This window comes from Tubulanus polymorphus, chromosome 4 (genome assembly GCF_964204645.1).
Source record: "Tubulanus polymorphus chromosome 4, tnTubPoly1.2, whole genome shotgun sequence".
In the NCBI taxonomy this organism is placed as follows: domain Eukaryota; kingdom Metazoa; phylum Nemertea; class Palaeonemertea; order Tubulaniformes; family Tubulanidae; genus Tubulanus; species Tubulanus polymorphus.
In genome coordinates, this window is record NC_134028.1 from 1,100,670 (window position 1) to 1,124,343 (window position 23,674).

A 23,674-nucleotide genomic window follows, 5' to 3' on the forward strand; every position below is an offset into this window, starting at 1 on the left:
CTCTCCTTCTCTCTGTCTCACTCTCTCTCTCTCTGTCTCTCAGTACCCACTGTTTGAGTGTGTTTTTATGTGTTATTTATGACACAGGGTCAAACATAACGAACCTGTTTGTATTCATGAATTGTTCCACTACAGTAATTCTGAAGTCCATCATTGATGACATGTTGTGTGTAGAACAGCCACTCATTAGTTTATTGATACTAAGTGAAAACCTCTATAAACGGTGGCTATGATTAATTAGGTTTTTGAGTTTCGTTTCCTGATATATCCAAAAATAAGACCTTCAGGAAAGGAAAGCCCGATAAAACTGAAAAAGATGAAGATATTAGTGGTTTTTCTCTGTAGGGAACGCGGGTTCTATTGTCTGACTGTAAACCATCAGATGAAAGACGAATACATAAAGATTACTGTAAAAATCTAGTCACATGTTTCTACTTTGTGTTGACGTGAATCGTTAATGAACGGAGTTTTGTCTCGACATCTAAAAACATCAAAACGGATTACGTTCTGACAGTGAGCGACAAAAATAGAGCAAACCTTTGAAACTTTGTTACAGCTAAACACACTTCACGACATCAAAACAAAGCTTCTTATTTTCTACGCAGTATCATTAATGTTTTAGGGAGTGGCTCTGATGAATTGAGGAGGAATAGCCTCTTACTATTGCGCGCTATATGTTTGGAAACCTGTGTTATCCTCCGATATTTCTAAATCTCAACTAAAGATATCATTTTGTTATTGCCTACTCTAAGCTTATTTTTAGGTCTTTAGTTTTGATGTTTTATATCGTTATCTAAATTCAGGCATATATCACTTATTGTTTTGTAAGCCAAAGGCATATTCTATATGAAGGCGATTATTATCATCATGATTATTTATTATCGCGACAAACCGCTGCTGTTTAAACCGATGTTATCAGAGTCGAGTTTCAGCGCTACATGAAAATACATAATTATGATAGATTTCACATTTCAGACCCGTTGTATATAAATGATAGCAGATGCAGCGAGATACAGCGAGAGCTATCATCATCGTTTAATGTTTAATTCCATCACAACCTTGGACAAAACAGAAATCACAAAAACCTCTCATAAATAACAATTCCAATTTCCCCTCACAGAAACAGAGACAGTCAATCACAGACTGCTACATGTGTATGATACATGTATGTATGGTAGATTATTTATATGACCAATGATGGTCCAATCAGCTTTCCAAGCAATAACCGGTCTCAAATCGAGGTAAACCAGCCCCAGTTTCTAATAAGAAGCTATGATTTTAAACAACAAACCACCAGCTGCTCTGAAATACCAGGTTGTACTCCGAACCAATCGGCATCATGTGCCGTCAATTCGATAAGAAAATGCTGCTGCCCTTGTTGATAAATCATAGGTAAATACCGGAACACATTGATACATACACACTGAGAAATAATCAGTTTACTGGCTGAAGTCTCTTCAATCAAACCCTGGCGCCCGCCGTACAGCTATAAATTGTGCCTTTACTTCCGATATTTACATACGGTCACAACTGAAATACTGTGTTATCTGAGCTGGTCTCTGAGCCGGTGGTCTCTGAGCCGGTGGTCTCTGAGCCGGTGGTCTCTGAGCCGGTGGTCTCTGAGCCGGTGGTCTCTGAGCCGGTGGTCTCTGAGCCGGTGGTCTCTGAGCCGGTGGTCTCTGAGCCGGTGGTCTCTGAGCCGGTAGCCTCTGAGCCGGTGGTCTCTGAGCTTGTAGTCTCTGAGCCGGTGGTCTCTGAGCCGGTGGTCTCTGAGCCGGTGGTCTCTGAGCCGGTGGTCTCTGAGCCGGTGGTCTCTGAGCCGGTAGTCTCTGAGCCGGTGGTCTCTGAGCCGGTAGTCTCTGAGCCGGTAGTCTCTGAGCCAGTGGTCTCTGAGCTTGTAGTCTCTGAGCTGGTAGTCTCTGAGCTGGTAGCTCTGAGCCAGTAGTCTCTGAGCTGGTAGTCTCTGAGCCAGAGGTCTCTAAGCCAGTCAGTGATCTCTAAACTGGTGATCTCTGAGTCAGTGATCTCTAAACTGGTGATCTCTGAGCCAGTGATCTCTCAAATGCGATATAGAAATTAGTTGGCAGACACGTAACAAATCACGGAACAAATAATTCATGTTCACACGGCACCCGTGGGCACCCTTCAGGACCCGCGGGCCTCATCTATAACCAAAACACAAATACACACACTAATATATTACTGATATTACTGTTAACAAATTAATCAAACAAACAAACTGTGTATGTGAGGTTTGTGTGAGTGAAGTGATGATGAATTGGTGAGGTCAATGGTGAGGATACACCTCAGCAATCCTCACTCACTGAACATCACTCCTCATCAAATATTGTTTATCATTGTTATCCAATTCCATTTATATTTGCCTTGATTACTTTGAAATACCAGCCCAAAAACATTATAGCCTAAATGATGCCCTTATTTTCGTTCGCGTTATTAAGAATGCCCCTAAAATTCTAAATGGGCTTGTTAGGTATTGTAATTGAGAGAATGATAGCTGGTATTGTTAGTGAAAAGAGCCACCAAGCCTGACTGTTCACTACACCTGACTGGTCACCACAACCAAATGGCCAGACTGACCAGATTAACTTCAAACCCAAATCAGTCACCAACAGTGTGGTGGCCTAGTGGGTAGAGTGCTGGGCTGACAGGCAAGAGGTTCCTAGTTCAAATCCTGAAATAGCTAGGGTTAGGGTTAAGGGTTGCCAAACAGCTAGGGTTAGGGTTAATCACAAGCTAGGGTTAGGGTTAGGGCTCAAACAGCTATGACACAGCCTCGTATGTCAGAGGTGTCTCGGGTGCTGATGAAAATAATTTTTACAGACTTGAGTGAAAATATCATGTTTTGTTCCGCTGGTTCATGAAACGGATTAAGCTAAATTTTATAATTGGTTTCACATTTGAATTTGCCGATTAGAAAGTAAGATTACAAGCTTTGGTTGGTCGACTCACTTCTATAAGAAACCCAAATAAGAGAATAATTTCATCAAATTTTCTTGTTACAAGCCCAACATCATTTCAGCCATTACTGATATACGGAAGTTTGTTGAACAAGCACGACATTTTAATTCGATCAAACGAGAGAAAATTGGACACTTATGCTTTTAAAAGGATGTTACCACGCACACATCGGGGATGCACGTATCCTGTCACTGGTATCCAACTAGAAACGCCTGAAACACGATACAGAGTATAGATAAATATAGATTTCATCATCGAAGCGGGAGGGGGGATGGAGCGGGGTCTAATTACAAAACACAATCCGGTAAAATGGACGATATCACGAGTGGGGAAACTGCTGTCGTTCAAAGTGGGATTTGTGACCGGCGAAGAAGAAGCTTTTAGGTTGAGTAATAGATTAATGATGAGACATTGACATCAGACGGGATTTAAACATCATTCAGATTATCTATATATGTACATGTACGCCCTGTGATGATCATATAACATTTAGTATATGAGTGTTTTAACATTGAGTTAAGCGTCACCTGATACTAATATCTATAAAACCTCTCAGAGATTATAATCTCAGAATCTGGATTCATGAAGGAGTTTAAGATTGTCGTTCTCATTGATAAGATGAAGGAAGCAGTAACTATTAAGCCAAAAATTTGAATTAAAACTTTTTTCAGTTAAAGTTTGACTACTTTTTAGATGAAGGAAACTAAGGCTGTAGAGATGAGATCATCATTATTAACTGAGCACATACACAACGACAGTCAATAATCTCTCACGACCAGCTTTCTGAGTTTTACTCAGTTTTCTCAGATTTCACATGTTGATGTCTATTTGTACTAATTGTTTCAGTAGTCTGTGCAGTTAAAGGGCTTCATTTCACGGAGAGACACGAACAGTCTCTCTATCGCCTGCAGACATATTTCTAAATATCGTCATGTCGCTGATAAACACCGGAAGTCTTAGAAATGTCTCACGTCGAATGAAATATTCTTTTCAGATTCTCAAGAATTAATCGATAAACTGAAAATGTTCGATAGTCGCGATATTACTCCACATTTTAACTAGTTTGGGAAATCTTAGAAAATTCCCTCTCTTCTCATTATGATTATAGATTTTGGCACGGGCCTGGCCCGACATTTTTGGTCGGGCCAGATTTGAACAGGCATGGACCCATTTGGCACCGGTGTCTCAGTGGTTGGCCCGGGTGAACAACGCTCACATGATGCTGGGTAATTGTATATCTAACCCTCGTAAATGCACTGATTCTAGTTTTTACAGCCTTCTCCTCATGGACAATAACTATATATTTATCAGTAGCGTTAAGTAAACATATGAACCATGTTTTTTGTCATCTCGTGGTTCGCGCTGAACTTATTGATATTACACTTATCACAACACTTCACACGACTGCTTGACCAAATGTAAATATATTAGTTATACCCCTCAACATACATTTATTAGTTGTTGTAAGTCATATTTTGCTGTCACGCGAAGCTAATGTTTATGATCAGTAAGTATCTGTGACGAGCTACTCACAATTCCTGGAACTAGCTCTTAGAAAAAAATTCACACTCGCCAAAATTTCCATATCAGTCGATATGATTATACAAGGTCGGGATTTAGTTCGTCGGTTGAATTCAAAAATACAGCTCCGCATCAATATCGTGACTGGCAGCTGGGAAGCTCTCTTCAAACTTGTAGCACGCGAGTGAAGATTGAAGTTGCGACGCGGCGTAAGAAGAGTTGACGAGAAACTCATTAGAGATTTCTGCTCACGAAATCAGGATCAAGGCACAAAATAGAGATCGACGCTGGACTGAATGAGAAAATACAAATAACCCATGAATAACTAACTCAACATATCAATCAACTATCTACATCGAGTTATTCTTGTCAAACTGTAGCAGCCCGGGTCAAACAGACTTCATCATGAAATTAACAAGTTTCACTGACTATTGAACTGTTGAGTTAGATGCTATATTTGGTGTATGTATTGCCGCGTTCATGCTACATAATTCAGAAAGTTTTAGAAAATTTTTTAGAAAATTCTAAATTTAGTTCAAATTTAGAATGTAGTATTGATTAAGACAACCTCAAATTGGTCGGTTCCAGATACGGGTAAAATCAGACCGGACTTGACTCCGCGTTCCTCGAGAACCGTGTGTCCTCCTCGTCTACGCTGGTAATTGCTATTTTTTGTTCACAGTTCTGTGATAATTGAATGAACGAGAAGAGAACAAATTGATAGAATTCTCTCTCCTCTCACTCCTCTCACTCCTCTCTCCGCGTAGAGTTGGTAAAGAGTGAAGCTATCGAGATGATTATCAGATCTTCAGTCAGGTGATCAAACAAAAAACTCATTATACGAACACAGCTGAAGCCCGAGCTGGAGGAGCTGAAGCTGGAGGAGCTGAAGCTGAAACTGAAGCTGGAGGAGGTGCAGGAGCACGAACTGGAGGAGGTGCAGGAGCAGGAGCTGGAGGAGCTGAAGCTGGAGGAGCTGGAGGTGCAGGAGCACGAACTGGAGGAGGTGCAGGAGCAGGAGCTGGAGGAGCTGAAGCTGGAGGAGGTGCCGGAGCACGAACTGGAGGAGGTGCAGGAGCTGGAGGAGGTGCAGGAGCAGGAGCTGGAGATGCAGGAGCAGGAGGAGCTGAAGCTGGAGGAGGTGTAGGAGCACGAACTGGAGGTGCAGGAGCTGGAGGAGGTGCAGGAGCAGGAGCTGGAGATGCAGGAGCAGGAGGAGCTGAAGCTGGAGGAGGTGTAGGAGCACGAACTGGAGGAGGTGCAGGAGCTGGAGGAGGTGCAGGAGCAGGAGCTGGAGATGCAGGAGCAGGAGGAGCTGAAGCTGGAGGAGGTGCAGGAGCACGAACTGGAGGAGGTGCAGGAGCAGGAGCTGGAGGAGGTTCAGGAGCAGGAGCACAAAGTGGAGATGGAGTAGGAACAGGTTTGGAGCAGTAATTGTCAGTTTATTGTAGACAATGACAGACTGGGATGAGGGGTGAAGGAGCCACAGCCCGTTTAAAAACCTGTTACAATTGAGGAATGTTGAAAAACTGACAACAGATGACTTGAGGATATGAGGTGGGTGTTTTAATCTATTATCCACGTCTGAGTCCAGTACGCAGGCTGTTTATTCTACTGTTGACAAACGACTTATCACTTCAATTTACACTTCACATGTTCATATTTTGTCATAAGGATGCAGATTTCTCTCTCAGTTTATTGTTATGACTGTTTAAGAAACCCGTAATAGAATATTATCGGTAAAACTGAGGTAGTTTCTTACCTCATTAGCGCCGCACGATGATTCCATCGTAAAATCATTTCTGTGAAGTTTAATGAGATTGAATTGAAGGGTGGAGTTTGTCGTGTCTGGTATCTCACTGGTATTAATGAAGCTGTGATGAATGTGTTCACCTAGTCTTCTTCTATTCATTTCGTAACGAAAATCTCACGATTAAAAAATCCATCGATTTTGATGAAGCAGTAGTTTATCGATTAACAAGGTAACTGCATTTAACGTTGGGTGAAGTTTGAGAATTGTGCGTTTGTTCTTCGAAACTTTCTTGGCCGAAAACCAAACTTTTGAACCAAAAAGTTCACCTTTAAAAAGATATTACATAACAGTCAGTGCTATTTCAGGACATCGGTCGGATTTAGCCAGAAAGTAAGACAAGCTTTCTTTCTGGATTACTATATGAGGATAGGAAAAAAATTGTCATCGCTATCTTTGGAGACTTGACAGGGAAGATTTTGTCATAAAACTTTAAGTAAGATCTATTTCTGGATAACTACTTCAGAATCCGAAAAAATGTTTATTTCATAACAAGAGTCATATCCAAATATGGAGAATGACTCACCAGAGAGTCTATTAATTCTGTTGAATGCATCGGTGAGTTTTTTACTGAAAATCATGTTACTGTCTCGGTGAATCATGTGATCGATCGAGGCTACATCTGCCGCAACAGGGGAGAGGGGGGGTCGTCCATCGGTCTGTCGGTTACCTGGTATGAGTCATTGTTTGATAAGCCGAGATGAATGGTAAAAACAATCAAATTGACTGATTTTCAGCTGCAGAAAGCCGTGTCACGGGAGATGGCATTCTGATCTCAGTGATCAAAGGAACCGAGCAGCAGCAGCAGCAGCAGCAGCAGCAGCAGCAGCAGCAGCAGCAGCAGCAGCAGCAGCAGCAGCAGCAGCAGCAGCAGCAGCAGCAGCAGCAGCAGCAGCAGCAGCAGCAGCAGCAGCAGCAGCAGCAGCAGCAGCAGCAGCAGCCACCTGTGTGAGTCATGCACACAGTCTCCTGTCTCATTGCTCTCGTTTGTCTTTACATTATTCCTTGTGGCTTTTATTGGCAGTAAATAAGCATGAAACTGATTTAGATGCAGAACGGATACAAGTAATCCATACCATACTCCACCGATATATACACAATATACACAAACACCAGTGTATCAGATTAATTTACAATACTGACCTTTAACAAGAAACTAAACCTCAACTACATCCAAGCATTACCCTGTCTGGTCCTCATCCATGCATTACCCTGTCTGGTCCTCATCCATGCATTACCCTGTCTGGTCCTCATCCAAGCATTACCCTGTCTGGTCCACATCCATGCATTACCCTGTCTGGTCCTCATCCATGCATTACCCTGTCTGGTCCTCATCCATGCATTACCCTGTCTGGTCCTCATCCAAGCATTACCCTGTCTGGTCCTCATCCATGCATTACCCTGTCTGGTCCTCATACATGCATTACCCTGTCTGGTCCTCATCCATGCATTACCCTGTCTGGTCCTCATCCATGCATTACCCTGTCTGGTCCTCATCCAAGCATTACCCTGTCTGGTCCACATCCATGCATTACCCTGTCTGGTCCTCATCCATGCATTACCCTGTCTGGTCCTCATCCATGCATTACCCTGTCTGGTCCTCATCCAAGCATTACCCTGTCTGGTCCTCATCCATGCATTACCCTGTCTGGTCCTCATCCATGCATTACCCTGTCTGGTCCTCATCCATGTATTACCCTGTCTGGTCCTCATCCAAGCATTACCCTGTCTGGTCCTCATCCAAGCATTACCCTGTCTGGACCTCATCCATGCATTACCCTGTCTGGACCTCATCCATGCATTACCCTGTCTGGTCCTCATCCATGCATTACCCTGTCTGGTCCTCATCCATGCATTACCCTGTCTGGTCCTCATCCAAGCATTACCCTGTCTGGTCCACATCCATGCATTACCCTGTCTGGTCCTCATCCATGCATTACCCTGTCTGGTCCTCATCCATGCATTACCCTGTCTGGACCTCATCCATGCATTACCCTGTCTGGTCCTCATCCATGCATTACCCTGTCTGGTCCTCATCCAAGCATTACCCTGTCTGGTCCTCATCCATGCATTACCCTGTCTGGTCCACATCCATGCATTACCCTGTCTGGACCTCATCCATGCATTACCCTGTCTGGACCTCATCCATGCATTACCCTGTCTGGTCCTCATCCATGCATTACCCTGTCTGGTCCTCATCCATGCATTACCCTGTCTGGTCCACATCCATGCATTACCCTGTCTGGTCCTCATCCATGCATTACCCTGTCTGGTCCTCATCCATGCATTACCCTGTCTGGACCTCATCCATGCATTACCCTGTCTGGTCCTCATCCATGCATTACCCTGTCTGGTCCTCATCCAAGCATTACCCTGTCTGGTCCTCATCCATGCATTACCCTGTCTGGTCCACATCCATGCATTACCCTGTCTGGACCTCATCCATGCATTACCCTGTCTGGACCTCATCCATGCATTACCCTGTCTGGTCCTCATCCAAGCATTACCCTGTCTGGTCCTCATCCATGCATTACCCTGTCTGGTCCACATCCATGCATTACCCTGTCTGGACCTCATCCATGCATTACCCTGTCTGGACCTCATCCAAGCATTACCCTGTCTGGTCCTCATCCATGCATTACCCTGTCTGGTCCTCATCCATGCATTACCCTGTCTGGTCCACATCCATGCATTACCCTGTCTGGTCCTCATCCAAGCATTACCTTGCCTGGTTCTACCAAAGAAGGGTGAGCAAGGATACTGTACTAGCTGGACTCTAGGTCCATTTTGTCTACAGTAATCTAGAGTCTAGTAGGTCAAGGGCTTCGATTGCTCATGAACAAGATATACCGAAAAAATTAACTTTCATAAAGCGATGATATTTCTGAAATCTATGCGCCATAAATATCTAATTTTTGCCGTCTGAAAATGGATTTCCATAAAAATCTATTTACGGCAGCAGTTCTACTCCTGTGAGCTCTCGGAGGAGAATTATTAGATGATTTATATTCACTGACAGTTCCTCTAAAGGTTCCTCTCTAAAGGTTAATGCAACATCATTTTCCAGTTTTGAAAATCGTTTTTCAACAATAAATCAATTTTCTCATTTCAGAAGCGATGAAGTAAACACCACTGTTAGACGTCACACACTACAATGGAGACTGGCGCGATTCGGGCGATGATTTCAGCGACAATCGTCATAGCTACGACTCTACAGGTCGGACACGCTACGACGCCACAACTGGCGAGGGAGGGTAAAATGCTGAGTAACGTTCAGTACATCGAGGAACCGCAGAAAACATTAATCGAAATGACCGATATCAGCGAATCGTGTCACGTGAATATCAGTAAAACAAGTCAGAAATTCATCGAAAAACTCATCGTAGACGACAAAAAACGATTCATCTATATGACCTTGACCTTCCCGCGAGGCACGCGAACGAGCGTCGATTATCGTAAAATAACGAAACTGAACGAGTGGATCTGGGTGGAGAACCGATCGGGGAAACCCCTACTCGAGTTAGATTTCAGATTCCGGATTTATTCGCTGACCAGTCTCGGGATCGACGTCGCCAACGCTAAATTAGACGTAGAGTTGAATCCATCTCTGTGTCTGAATACGTTAAACACGGACGAACAAATGTCGGTGATCACGCACTCCCTCAAAAACATGATCCTTAAAATCAAACGAGTCGATATGAAAGTACGACGTCACGCGAAGAAACTGATCTCATCGATCTGTTACTCGCGTATCGCATCATACAGTCAAATGAGGAGTAAATATTACGTACAGAAAGCTTGCTGCGACGTGGCTCCCCCTGTTGACGATACAGTAAACCACACGATGAATACGCGAGGCGAAGACGACGATATTAAATGTGAATACATCGTATCTAATTACACGACTCCATACGTCGTTATTCTATACGTGTTTCTATTTCTGGTCAGTCCGTTATTGATGAAGTGTTTACCGGAGGAGAGTCACGTGTACGCGCTGGATAGACGGGGAAAACCCGTCGATATATCCGTCTGTTCGAATACCGCTCATACGCGGTGTATTAAACGAGTTAATGATGACCTTCACTGCCGCAACAATCACAACAATAATAACGACACCGACGGCGACGCACCGGTTGAACGAGACTGTTCGGCTAATGGGTTATGTTCGCATCAAAATCACATCAACGAAAACAGACGTAATTTTCAAAAAGTAAAATTCATGACGGACGGAGGTGAGGAGTGCCAGCTGATTAACGGACAACACACCGACCCGGAGTGTCCGGCCGTCGTCGGCAACGCCCCCGGACCTTCGGGCATCGGGTCAAAAAAGATCCGCAGCGCAAACGACATCAAAGACATACTGGTTCGTCTGGAGCGGTCGCAGAACGTAGAGGATATCATGACGAGTAGTTTAAACAGGTACAGTATTAACAGTAGTAGTATGAGTGATACAGACGCGTACGGAATCTCGTTACAGAGTTTACACAGTACGTTAGAGAGATTCGAACTGGAAATCCTCGATAGTAACGGCAATCCACACACGCGTTGTAACGGATTCATACGCAACAGTTACAACGGTTTAATCAAAGATAAAAATCAACCGGACGAGGCCGAGAACGAAAGTCTTAACGATAATTCTGAGAGCGATAAATCGTCGTCGACGAAACGTAAATCGAGTATCGCCGCGAGTATTAAAGAAGGTGGCGCTGTCGTAACCGAGATCATCCACTCGGCGCTCGGAGGCGATTCGCCTGAAGGCGTACACGACGAGGTCGTCACGTCGAAATGTCCGTGCGAAACGTGCGTATCGCGTCAACAATTCATCGCCCTGGATACGACAACACCCGTACGTATCAACCATCCTCTCAGATACATGTTCTTACTGCACATCCGTAACGACTGGATCTGTCGTTTTAGACGTATCTGTTTTTTCTGGTTGTTGTATCCGATATTCATCCACGCGATGATCGGAATCGATATCGTTAATTTCTACGACCACATTTCGATGTTAAGTCGAATAGAACACGATATGAAGATCACCGGTCAACTGACCGACCTCGAGGACTACGACTATATCTGGATGGGTACGATATTCACGTGTCCGAAGTTACTGATTGCTGCCGTGTATCTGAGTTCGTACGTACTTATGACTGTTATCCTCGTTATAGAAGGAAACGTCAGTAAAGTACTCACTAAATTAATGATTCGCGACGAATACCTCGGACCTATGAAACTACCCGAACACCTACAAACGCCACCTAGTGACCGATACGGAGTTCACTTACTCTACCACAAAATGAAATATCGGCTGTCGTTAATTTGCGAGCCGCGATTCTGGTCGTTTTGGCTCAGCGAATTAAAACGATCGGTGACGATTAGAAACGACGACAGTCGTAGCATTTGTACGTATTTAAAATGTCCGTTGAGATTCATAACGTGCGTTCTGTCGCTAGCGCTGTTACTACCGCTGTTTAACTGTTTCCCGTGGGACGTCGTCATCGGTCGATTAAAATCAATCCGCGACCAGGAGAAACTAGCGCGCTGTTGTCTCCGGCGTTACAAACGTAAACACTTCGGACGTTTCCTCATCGTTTTAATCGTAATGGCCGTCATCATCCTCGGCGTTATCTTCGCTCTTCTCATCTTCATCGGTACGTGTAAGATCGTGTCGTTGTTTATTCTATACACGATTAAAGGAATCGTAAAGCATTACGTGGAAACGTTACCGGTAATCTCGATTAAAGTAGTCGCTCTCTATTACCTGATGAGCACTACGCATAAACTAAATACTAAATATAAAGAGGTGAAAAAACTAGTATTCGACGAGTGTATTCTGAAACAAAACGAAATCGACGAACGCGCGAAAAAACCCAACGATATCTGCGCGAGTGTTTTACAGCGAAGTAAGAGGTCTCCGCAGCAGCCAGCGCTGGTTATATCACGAGACGACGGAGTACCGTTAATACCGCAGCATCTTTACAATCACATCCTCGATAAACACGTGCCGTTACGCGAGAACGAACTCGCAGCGTTGGCTAAACTTACGATCATCGCCGTGTTTCTCACGTACGTCGGTTCTATCATCAACGTTTATAATATCGGAAACGTAACGAGTCTCGGTCAGGCCATCGCTACGTTCTTCGCCGTCACGTTCCCCAAAGTGTTCGATTTTTTCAACGGTAAAGACGTGTTAGCAGACGACTCTTTAAAGTATAAGATACGAGGCACGATTAAAGCTTATTATGAGCAGAATATCGAGAATACATCGCGAGATCGAGATGACGATCTTCATCGAGATTGTGAGAATATCAAACCGGATTTAATAGCTGATCAGGCTACGACGATCTGTCTGTGCGCGTTAGGAACTGATCGTGAGACTATGGTGTAAACATCTTACAACCCTACATTAGAAATGACAACAATATTCCATGACTGACTTTCAAAGACCTGGAAAACTATTTCCGAATTCCATGACTTTCCGGGATCTTCACTGACCGCAGCAGTACCAGCAAAATGACAACACAACTCCATTCCCTAGTAACTGACGCAGTCTTATAGGAGCTTTCAGCGGGTCAAAGATCCGAGTTAAGCACTCTCCGGGTTGAACGGCACCCAGTCGTAAACCCAAGAAAGTCGAGTCATTTCAAACTTGAATTCTGTGTAAATAAGAATAGAAAAGCGACGTCTAAAATTTGATAAATGTGAGACTTTTTCATTTGATCGCAGTTCCTAGTGAAAAAGAATTTGATAATCATTACTCATTGGCTTAAACTATAGCGAACTACCTCCGACGATGAACAGATTTTTTAAAATAGAAAATATATATATATGTTTACAGATGTGTACATCATTAATATCCTAAAAATCAAAATTGCAAATCAATCAATCTGAAAGTTTATCTTTTAAGTTAGTATTTATCGTTTTTAACATATTGTGCTCATGTGGTCGAAACTGTGTTTTTGTGCTTTTTGTCATTCAGATAATGAAATAAATCTATTGTATGTTATAAACACTCTTCAATTGTCCTATTCTATCATACGTAGATATGAAATACACTGACATAAAGAGTTCAGAAGATTCTTTACATTTCATGTTTTCTTGTGGAAGACGATGAACTGGAAAAATGAAACTATTTCTCAATCCAGGCACATACTGAGTGAGGAATGAAAATGTATGAGTAGCACGAGATAGTGACAATAGATAAATGAACGGAGACATGAGCAGACAGCAGTGTGTCAACATAAAATACACATCAGTCACATAGACAACAGTCTAGACTTCATCATAAACATTCATTCATATTCTACTCCATCAAACAACACACATATACTGATATCGGTGTATCACACATAAACTGATACCGGTGTATCACACATAAACTGATACCGCTACACTAAACCATGAAATAACTGATATCATTCCAGTTTACCCCGATATTTTCTATACAAAGCCAACATTCTTATGTCAACTCATCGTCATAAATACACAAGAGACGAACGGATTGAACACGTCAAATCAGTTCATTTCAAATTATTCCAAGAATACAGCAGTTAATTGATTCACATGAAGACAGTTAACTGTGAACCTGATATTCAGTGTAGTTTGCTGAAGGAAATCCAGTACACGACTGTAGAATCATTACTGATCTCAAAACCTCCAGTTTTCCCTCATATTAGTGAACCTACAGTCTGCCATCTATCTGATATCAGTTACATGAAATTCTGCTAACTATTTCAAAGTAATGGAAATTTTAACCAGCCTCACGCTATGTACAGTTTAATAATGGTGAATTCTAATCTCACCTGAGTGATAGTAACAGTTAGAATGAGAATTGAAGTAATTATCTAAAATCTGACCTTTTTACGCCGAAGTTCATCTTTAAAACGAGTGTAACACTGATGGAGATAAACTAGAACCGATCGTTCACCGGCCGCTTTACGCAATAATTTACTATCATCTCCACCGATGATTTGATTGTCGGGTTCAACAGTCATCAGACGCTCAAAAACTGCCTACAAAAACACAACAAAAACTCACATTATTATCGTAACGATAATTGATTTCTTATATACATGTTGCATGTATATTTCAGCGTGTTCTACCAATGTACAGGGATATAAGATTAATGAAAATATTGCCTGAAGAGATATCAGTATTAGATGATAGAATAACGTAACCTCACAGATACTTACCTGTTCTAGAGATTCTAAATCTAACCATGTTTGTTGGTCGAGGGCTTCATGAAGATCAACTAAGAACACGCCCGGTAATTCTGATTCAGGATCTGAAACAATAGAATTACACACCTGATAATCACGATCGGAATGATGAACTCACAGGAAGAATCTAACACAGCAATCATTTTGACAAACACAATTCTTAAAAGTTTCACATAATTCTATGTTTCTTCATAGAGCGCCACTTACCTGGTTCTAAACTGATCAGAAATATTTTTTGTAGAATGTTGCTATTAGATATTTTCTCTTTAGCCAGCAGTCCTACATCAACCTCCTCCTCAGACGCTGGATAAAAGAAAGTTACATCGATTTAATCTCATCAGTAAAATTCATAAATGGCCTGAAATTGTAAATATTTGGTACCTTCTAATGAAAATGTCTGCGCTCGTTCACATGAAGGAAACAAAGCTGCAAAAGGATTCAAGTTTCCTTCAGCCATAGTGAACAGATCTGAAATAAATTAACAGCAGTTCGTTATAAAAAAGACTGACTGATGAGAAGATAGGGGTCCCTAGTCGGGAGGAGAGAGAAGGGTTGAAATTGAATTTACACGGACACACGTGCACCATTAACATCTACCCCGTGTAGTTTACACTAAGTGATGTGTTAGTTATCAGTAACTGAATGACTTTTCTGCAACATACACTAACAACATGATATCACATTGACACTGACTAATTAGGAGTAGCATAGACTATATAGATTAGATTAGTAGGTCGTCGTCAGACGTCAGTCAGCAGACAGCAGGACCGATTCGCAAAAATTAAGTTGTTTTATGTTAAATATTGCAGTCTCTATGGCTATAAGGGCTTCAAAAATCATAATTATTGATGTAAACGTACATTATCTATCTTCCAGGCTTCAAATGAATTCCGTCGAACGCAGAATTTACTAGAAATTTCTTTATTCTACGCGTCAAAATAGAAATTTTCTAGACGTTGACCACCATTTTGAATGTACTATGTACTGACACGAACATAACGAAAATCAAAGTCATTGACTGGTTGCCGGTTGAATTCTGCGCCACCACCCAAACAGTCGCGGTCAGTGCCCACGGCTTGCATCTAGTCTAGGATGGCTCCTATCCCACCAAGGGTTCCTAGACGGCCATTCCGAGTGCTCGAACCACAGAATATAAAACGAAAACTCAATTTCCATTGGTCCCAGTTTATTATAAAACACTTTGAAAACACTTACATATCATCACTAAACCAGAGTAATGAATAAAAATATATACTGAATATTTTACAAATACACAAGAGAGGAACATTTATATATTATTATGTCTGAAGCGGGTAAAGCCACAGGGACTCGTATCAGAGTTGTAGGTAATGTAAAAACGATAATCTGTTAATCCAATGTATAGTATATATAAAATAACTATATACTATACATTGGATTAACAGATTATCGTTTTTACATTACCTACAACGAGTCCCTGTGGGTAAAGCACAAAAATGCCTGAATTCTAAGAGATTTCAAAGTCTGGGCACGAAATCTTATTTAACAGAGGTTTAGCCTAGCTGGTGCCAGAAAACACTGGGAGGAATGAACGCTTTTTGCTGCTTCAACTTATGAATTACCATCAAATGTATGAAACAAATGGATTGACATAGAACAACAGTTCCTATTTACATACATTGAATAATCAGCAGTTTTGTAATGCAAAGTTATACATATAGAAAAAAACTACGTTTATCACAGAGCATCACAATATTCATTACATCAGGGATCCATTCACAACGTACAAAGATTCACCACTTTCCCTATATACACCTTGTTAAATTTCGCTTACATAATTCATTAATGGCCTCTGATCAATATTCTTAGCACAGCGTGAAAAATCTGCTGGATTGTCACCAGCAGAAAGAGATAAGTCACTATTTCACATGTATTTCTTGAGGAATCTTCTTTTTTAAAATCCAAAATTATGAAATTAAAATTTAGGCAGGTCTCAATTGAATATATTCCAGTTGATCAAGTACGGATTACAAACTCTCTATCGGCTGCTACTATCAGGTTTACAGATTACTCTATTCTGGAATAGATAGAGCGTATTCTAGTCAAAACAAGTACACCATCAGGAGAATTGCGAAACCCGGTAGAGACCAACCTGAACATCATCAGGAACAGTAAACAATGGATGGATGAAGATGAGATAAAACTATCAATGTTGAATCGGTTCATGTTTTGCAGCGTCACCTACGTTATTATTATTAATGTCTTTATTCGATAAATCGACAGGTTTTAAACCGTGTATTTTACCCGCACCATCCTCCGCAGCTGCACCTGCTATATTCGGTGCAGCGATATTGTTTTTATTCGTATCACCAATTTTGTTGATGTCGTTATTTAAGATTTTCTGAGCTTCGTTGATGATTTTTTCTTGCGCTTGCATTTTCTCAACGAGTTTCTGATTTTCTTGTATATTTTTCTGAATAGCGACTTTCGTAACTTGTTGCTGTTTGTCGCCGTGGGCTGCGACGTCCTGTTTGATGACTTCCTCTGCAATATTCTTCTTAACGGGGTTCTCAACAACCTGCTGAACTACTGGGTTAGCCGGTTTGACCACTCCTCCAAGATTGACCCCTCCTGCCTGATTGACCGCTGCTGCAGGATTGACCGCTCCTGCTGGATTGACCACTGCTTCCTCGTTGACCGCTCCTGCCTGATTGACCACTCCTGCAGGATTGACCGCTGCTGCAGGATTGACTGCTCCAGCAGGATTGACCACTCCTCTAGGATTGACTGCTCCAGCAGGATTGACCCCTCCTGCAGGGTTGACCACTCCAGCCGGATTGACCCCTCCTGCCTGGTTGACCACTCCAGCAGGATTGACCCCTCCCACTGGATTGACTGCTGCTGCTGCTTGGTTCCCAGCAGCAGGATCAATCTAAAAGGAAAATGTTTTTGTTCAAATCAAAAGCTGATGAGACGAGTAATAAATACCATCACACTATATATAAATAGTTATTATTCATACTGTGATCATTAGCATTATTAATATATTGAAATCTGCGGCAGTTTGTGTAGTATAGATTATACTTGGGCAGTTCATTAGTCTCAAACCTCCACAGGGTCTAGTATTCAATCTAGTAAACAGTCCCGGGCGGGGTTCACACCTCCACAGGGTCTAGTATTCAATCTAGTAAACAGTCCCGGGGTTCACACCTCCACAGGGTCTAGTATTCAATCTAGTAAACAGTCCCGGGGTTCACACCTCCACAGGGTCTAGTATTCAATCTAGTAAACAGTCCCGGGCTGGGTTCACACCTCCACAGGGTCTAGTATTCAATCTAGTATACAGTCCCGGGCTGGGTTCACACCTCCACAGGGTCTAGTATTCAATCTAGTAAACAGTCCCGGGGTTCACACCTCCACAGGGTCTAGTATTCAATCTAGTATACAGTCCCGGGCTGGGTTCACACCTCCACAGGGTCTAGTATTCAATCTAGTAAACAGTCCCGGGGTTCACACCTCCACAGGGTCTAGTATTCAATCTAGTATACAGTCCCGGGGTTCACACCTCCACAGGGTCTAGTATTCAATCTAGTATACAGTCCCGGAGTTATTGAGTTTAACAAACCTTTTCATTTTCTTTATGGTCCTCTTTATGTTGTTTTAATTCCTTCAATATCTGTTTCTGTTCGACCAATAGTTGTTTTTGTTCTTCTTGTTGTTTTTCTAACTTTTTAATCAGTTCGTGTTGTTGCTCTTCTAGAGGCTGAACGATCAAAATACAATAACAATCAGTAAACACTAACGAGCCGATCGTAAACAGCTTTATTCTTGAGGCTTACCTTTTTCTCTTCCTCATTTTTCTTCGCCTCTGGTGGCGCCTTAAGTCCGAGTTTAGCTTCCGTAACTGGCTCCTGTTTATCTATAACAACATCCTTCTAAAAATAAACAATGACAACGAATGCCTTAAAAACTGATTTCAAATTTCAGACTTGAACAGAGTACCGGTATATATAGCCTATTGTAGAATTTTGAGGTTGTAAGTTTTACCAAATAGTGACCATCCGTTTTCAGAGTTAAGCAGGGTCCACAGTGACCACTAACTGAACTCTAACAACGGTATGATCAGTTTATACGACCGATGTATGATCAGGGATTGTAAAACTTACAAGTTTTTCATTTGGTTTCTGATCTTTTTCTGACTCATCTGGCGGGTGCGGTATCACTGGTTCCAGGCGTTTTTCGTTTCCTGCATCCACTGCAACTAAAAATCAAATCAAAGGTCAGTTTCTAAATTTCAAATTTCATCAAGAGATCCGTACAGATGATATATACCTGGTTTTTCTTCAGGTTTTGCTATTTTCTCGACTTCATTCTTTAGTTGTAGGTCATTCTGCTGTTTTAAGTCTATATGAAATTCAATATAGTTATATTAGACTGATAATGAGTGAAAGGTTACACGTAGAATACAGAAGTCTATTTTCTATAACTCTTAATGTAAACTTCCCTATCACTTCTTGAACTATCTCATAGTTGCCAAAGAGCTATTACAAAATCAGCCATTGTTCAAAACTGACCAAAGAGTATTGAGAATGAAGTTGTTCGCATTTCCAGCCGATCACGAACCGTGTCATCACGTACTGTGTGTCACAGTGCAATAAGAAGGATAATCTATGAGATAACTCGTAGGGGCAATGATGGAGGAACTGGAATAATGAGATATCGCCCAGCCAGCAGCAAACATGTCATTCATGTTACCTGGTTTATTTCTGACTATATCAGCAGGATTGGTAATCGGTGGTTGTTGAATTGGAATGTTGTCTGGTTTGTTGTTATTAGGTTGTACGGGGTCTTGCTGTGATTTATCATGCGACATCAATGTAGTATATGTACTAGCTAACAGTAACGTTACTCCCAGAAACAAAACAAACTGAAACAACAAGAGTTTTTAATTTACTGAGCCATTGAGATTTTACTCAATGTAGCCATTCAGTACAGTTCACTCCTTCCTCTTAACACGAATGCATCTGGTTGCAAAGAACTTTTTGAGTCTAATGTGAAGCGAAATTATTATTTACATCATAATTTAGTTTCCATTTACCTGTGCTGAAGATTTACTGATTTTACTGTTTGACATGACACTGATGAACATAATAGCGGGAAATATAAAACAGATCAGTGAACCCATCGTTGAACCGGTTAAACCAAGTATAAACTCAACTGCAATTACAAAACAGTCATCAGTTACAGAATGAGTGTCACTAACATTCATATAGTTGGATCGTTTTATAAATTCTAAACGTCTTTTTTCCCAAAAACTTACCCTTAGGCACCATTATACCAATAATGAGCGTAAGACCTATGATAGCGAGCGTAATAATTCTAAACTTTCCCTCAGGAATACGAACAACTCCACCGATATTTTCATGATGGTGAGCTGGTTGCTGAAACGAGACGAAACCAAAATCAATCGAGATATCGAATTACTGCTATTGTACTTTTCGCATTATTGCATCCCTCGTTTGACAAAATGTATCAGAGTTTATCGGAGCACTTACCTCAGCAAATAGTAATGTATATATACTAGCCCTGCACGGGAAAATGCATAACGGGAAACTGACAGCAACCGACAAAACGAAACCAAACTTTATTGCTTCAGAAATTATAGTCGGTTTAAAATGCATGAGAATATCTCCTAATATCACCTGAGCGTCACAGTACGCGATATAACCAAAAAATCCAACCTATAAATAGATAACCGGTTATCAGAAATGAATATTTCTACCAATACTGATTGGTACAGGGTCCCTACAGATCGGTCATTCCTGGATATAAGGAGTTTTCAAGGAGAAAACTTCAAGGAAGTGTCTGCATCACTTTCATATCCCAATTACTGTAGATTCCGCCAAAATCACAACTAGGCCTATTCATCTCAGTAAACCATCAATTTGGTGGTTTTGTAAGCACAATTTTATCCTTACATTAACTAAACTTAGTTTCTAATTTGGTAACCACCTAATTGGGTGAAGGAAAACTCCTGGTCCCAAGTGGACCGAATACGGCGTACTAGGTCAGCTACTATACCACTACAAACATTTCTAGTTGCTTATTTCTCAACGTTGAAGGAGTTTTGGGCACTTTTAAAAGCATTTTCTGTTAAGGAGGAGTTTTAAGGAATCGAGGAGTCGTAGGAACTCTGTAATGTGAATTGATACTTACAGCGAGATACACAGAAGTACACATGCCGACCGCACTGCGTATTATACTGTTCATCTGTTTTAAAGATGGATCTGGCAGTGCATCGTACATTACAAATAACTGACTACAAAACCAATAGTTTAAACGCAAATATTACATTTAAATTCAATGAAAATCAATGAGGAATAAATGAATTAATGATCAATACTTACGTCTGGCATCCGAACGCCAGAGCAAATATCGGGACACAACGAAAGACTCCCTCCGGTCTCCAGAAATTCACTTTATTTATCCACGCTCCCGACCAGATCTGAGGGAACGCGCTGCCAAATATCTACAGATAATTACAACAATTAGAAACTATTCACTTAATAACTTAAAGGAATAACTTATAACTTAATTTTATGAAGTCAACCAAAATTCTCTTTTTCTTACCTGCGCGACAAAAACGGAATAAAATCCGATAGAAAGCGCGCTAACGTTGTTCAAACTTTCGATGTTTCGCAATAGACCCAACGGTGCAACGACGCAACACGCTAACACTAAAAGCAGGAATGCACGAAGGGTCTGCGTATTCTAGAATATAGAAAACGATCATTGATAAAAGAATTCGATGACATGAAATCTTTAAGATTTGAGATTTATTTTACTTACTGGAACACTAAAAGCTTTACTGATGATATTCGGCCCCAAATCACCAATAATAACATGGAATGCTATCATCGAACCAATCAGCATACCAATAGTACTAAAATCATTAACAACAACACCATTCGAATTAAACTTAGGAAATATTTGAAAACTTGTCAATTTCCAATTATTCTTTCTCTTACCAAACTTCCACAGCAAGTTTTCCGGCAGCACCAAATGTATGCTGAGCTACAAGGCAAAAATCAAAACTAATGCGATGTTTTCAAAGGGTCGGTATATTAGATGTTTTTTTACCGTAACTCACCTAAAAATTCGTATGATCGTCTTTTCGAAGCGAATGCGGCACGCATGAGTAGAGTGCAGGAGATTTCAGTGATTGTCGCGCTTCCTAATAGTAATATCGTGCCCAGTATAATACCAACCTACAATTCATTTAAAACACAATCCACAAGTGTAAGTTAAACTTAAATCTAAATGGACTTATTTTGACTGAGGTTTCATGAACTCAAAAGCATATTTGAGGAGTAGGACCAGTTGCTGGAAACTTGGTGAAAGTTAAGCGATGTATTGCCATGATGACAATTGAAATAGCATTCCTCCACGGCAGCTATCTCTAAACCACTAACCACCAACTGATTAATGAGCAACTAGATAATGATGCTAGGGGAATGTTTGAATGTATTACCTGATGAAAACAGAATGGCATTGCCAGCACACTGACTCCTATAATGCTGTTCCCTAAATTGATAATATACGGCAATGACCCAGCCATTCTTAATCTCATCTCTTCTTCTTTATAGTCTCAATTAACTGTAAAATACAAAATACATTTTCAATCATCGCCAGTGGAAGGAATTAGGGGGAAGGGAACTCCAGAGAGGTCGGTCTTTATTCAAAATCAACTGAACAGTTAGACTGATTCCCGCGCGCACAGGCCCAGCAAACAACAGTTTTAAATGAATGAATAGAACAAACTAGATTTGCGTCAAGGGTTCTTAAACATCTACCTAAATGATGCGGAACAGATGAAATAGTGACAAGAGCAGAACCACCAAGAGGCAAGACACCAAAATTCTTCTTCGACTTCGTCGTCGTCGTTCGGTGAATTTTGTTTTGCTACTCCTCCTCCTAGCTTTTCTTATCACTGTTGCTGCTCACCTCAATAATGTGAAAACATCCCTCACAGCATAAATCATCAGTTTCCAGTGATTATCAGATACTACGTCATGTTTGAAATATATCTGTCACAACATATGAACTTCGCAATCCAAATAGCAGTGACACGAAGTAAACACCGTACGGTGGCGCCATCACAGTTATTTTGCCGGACACCGACACGGACATTTTAAAGCAGAATGATTGTGCCTCGGCCCGACTAACCGGACTCTCTGCGGTCGTGTTGACTCCTCCATTCATTATTCAAGTACGCTCAAGTATGACTGACATGCACAAAATAAATACGAGTGAATTTTTTTCAAGACCGGTTTTTTCTGAGAAGGTTAACAAGTTTTGGCCCACCCACTGATTCCAGGGAAAATTAGTGTGCCCTAGGCGCAAAAAGCCGGCCCGATCGCTTTGTAGCGGGGGCCGGCGCTGTGGGACGGAACAACCAGTTCATAAGACTCAAATACGAATAAGTATCAAACAAACAGGTGCCAAAGTAAATAGCTATGTGAATTTTACCTTATTTGGTAATGTTCTGATTTTTATTTGCTCGTGGTCACAATCACTCGAACTCAATCGGACTTTCCGTGATAAGATTACGGCGCGGCGGGGTCTTACTCCAGTTGTTGAGTGCCTGGAAATCAGAGATAGAGTCGTCGAAATGATTGAGATGTTTCACCGTGGACAACTAACTTGAATGTTATTGCTGATTGAACAAGCCCTTATCTCAAAGCCCAGAAAGAAAATTTAACCCAAATTCAATTTTACTGCGGTGGTCGACTGAGACCGAAATTGTCTTAATAAGAAAATTAATTTAAGCATCCAAATAATTTCAGCTTCAACTGCGGCATCTAAAGCCAAAGGAGACGTTAAAATGTCGCGTGAACATATTTCACGATTTAAACATTAAACATAATTCGCATTGAACTACAACTAGACTTCTAAAGAGCTGAACTATTGCATACGACTTAGTTCGACGAAGCTCGCGGTTCATGAGTCTGACTTCACAATGAGCGGGTTCGTGTTTAGCCATGAGTGAATACGTAATTGTACTGCTTAATTCCTTAATTGAACTGGCGTGATTTTCCAATACTAATAATAATCGATGCCTAGCATTGGTGATTCATCGAGATGTCCATATAAGGAGATCGTTCCT

General features: G+C 41.3%; 3 protein-coding genes across 5 annotated transcripts in view; 1 reads left to right on the top strand and 2 right to left on the bottom strand.

The window, feature by feature from the left end:
• Window positions 1–15,502, bottom strand: part of LOC141904167 (ubiquitin conjugation factor E4 A-like) — a 32,708-nt gene extending 17,206 nt beyond the window's left edge. The window contains exons 1-5 of one of the 3 annotated variants that reach the window (XM_074792706.1): window positions 15,390–15,502; window positions 14,911–14,997; window positions 14,737–14,832; window positions 14,503–14,594; window positions 14,167–14,322 (exon numbers count right to left, since the gene is read on the bottom strand). In XM_074792706.1, coding sequence (XP_074648807.1) covers window positions 14,167–14,322; window positions 14,503–14,594; window positions 14,737–14,832; window positions 14,911–14,986 — 420 coding nt within the window. In that variant the 5' untranslated portion in view covers window positions 14,987–14,997; window positions 15,390–15,502. Of the gene's footprint in view, window positions 1–14,166; window positions 14,323–14,502; window positions 14,595–14,736; window positions 14,833–14,910; window positions 14,998–15,126; window positions 15,222–15,389 lie in introns of those variants that run through there. The other 2 variants (XM_074792707.1, XM_074792708.1) reach the window with 2 other exon arrangements.
• Window positions 9,465–12,698, top strand: LOC141904715 (uncharacterized). The gene has a single exon (XM_074793355.1). It carries the CDS (start codon window positions 9,465–9,467, stop codon window positions 12,696–12,698), a length of 3,234 nt encoding a protein of 1,077 aa, XP_074649456.1.
• A 209-nt stretch (window positions 15,503–15,711) lies between the features above and the next one.
• LOC141903560 (putative sodium-coupled neutral amino acid transporter 10) lies at window positions 15,712–23,596 on the bottom strand. Its single transcript, XM_074791728.1, has 17 exons — window positions 22,513–23,596; window positions 22,040–22,164; window positions 21,659–21,776; window positions 21,537–21,582; window positions 21,358–21,451; window positions 21,139–21,279; window positions 20,916–21,037; window positions 20,725–20,827; window positions 20,064–20,249; window positions 19,829–19,949; window positions 19,607–19,725; window positions 19,264–19,435; window positions 18,841–18,912; window positions 18,675–18,769; window positions 18,348–18,443; window positions 18,134–18,271; window positions 15,712–17,440 (listed from the first exon to the last, which is right to left on the bottom strand). The coding sequence occupies exons 2-17, from the start codon at window positions 22,136–22,138 to the stop codon at window positions 16,715–16,717; spliced, it is 2,448 nt and encodes an 815-aa protein (XP_074647829.1). The 5' UTR covers window positions 22,139–22,164; window positions 22,513–23,596; the 3' UTR covers window positions 15,712–16,714.
• Between the last annotated feature and the right edge of the window lie 78 nt (window positions 23,597–23,674).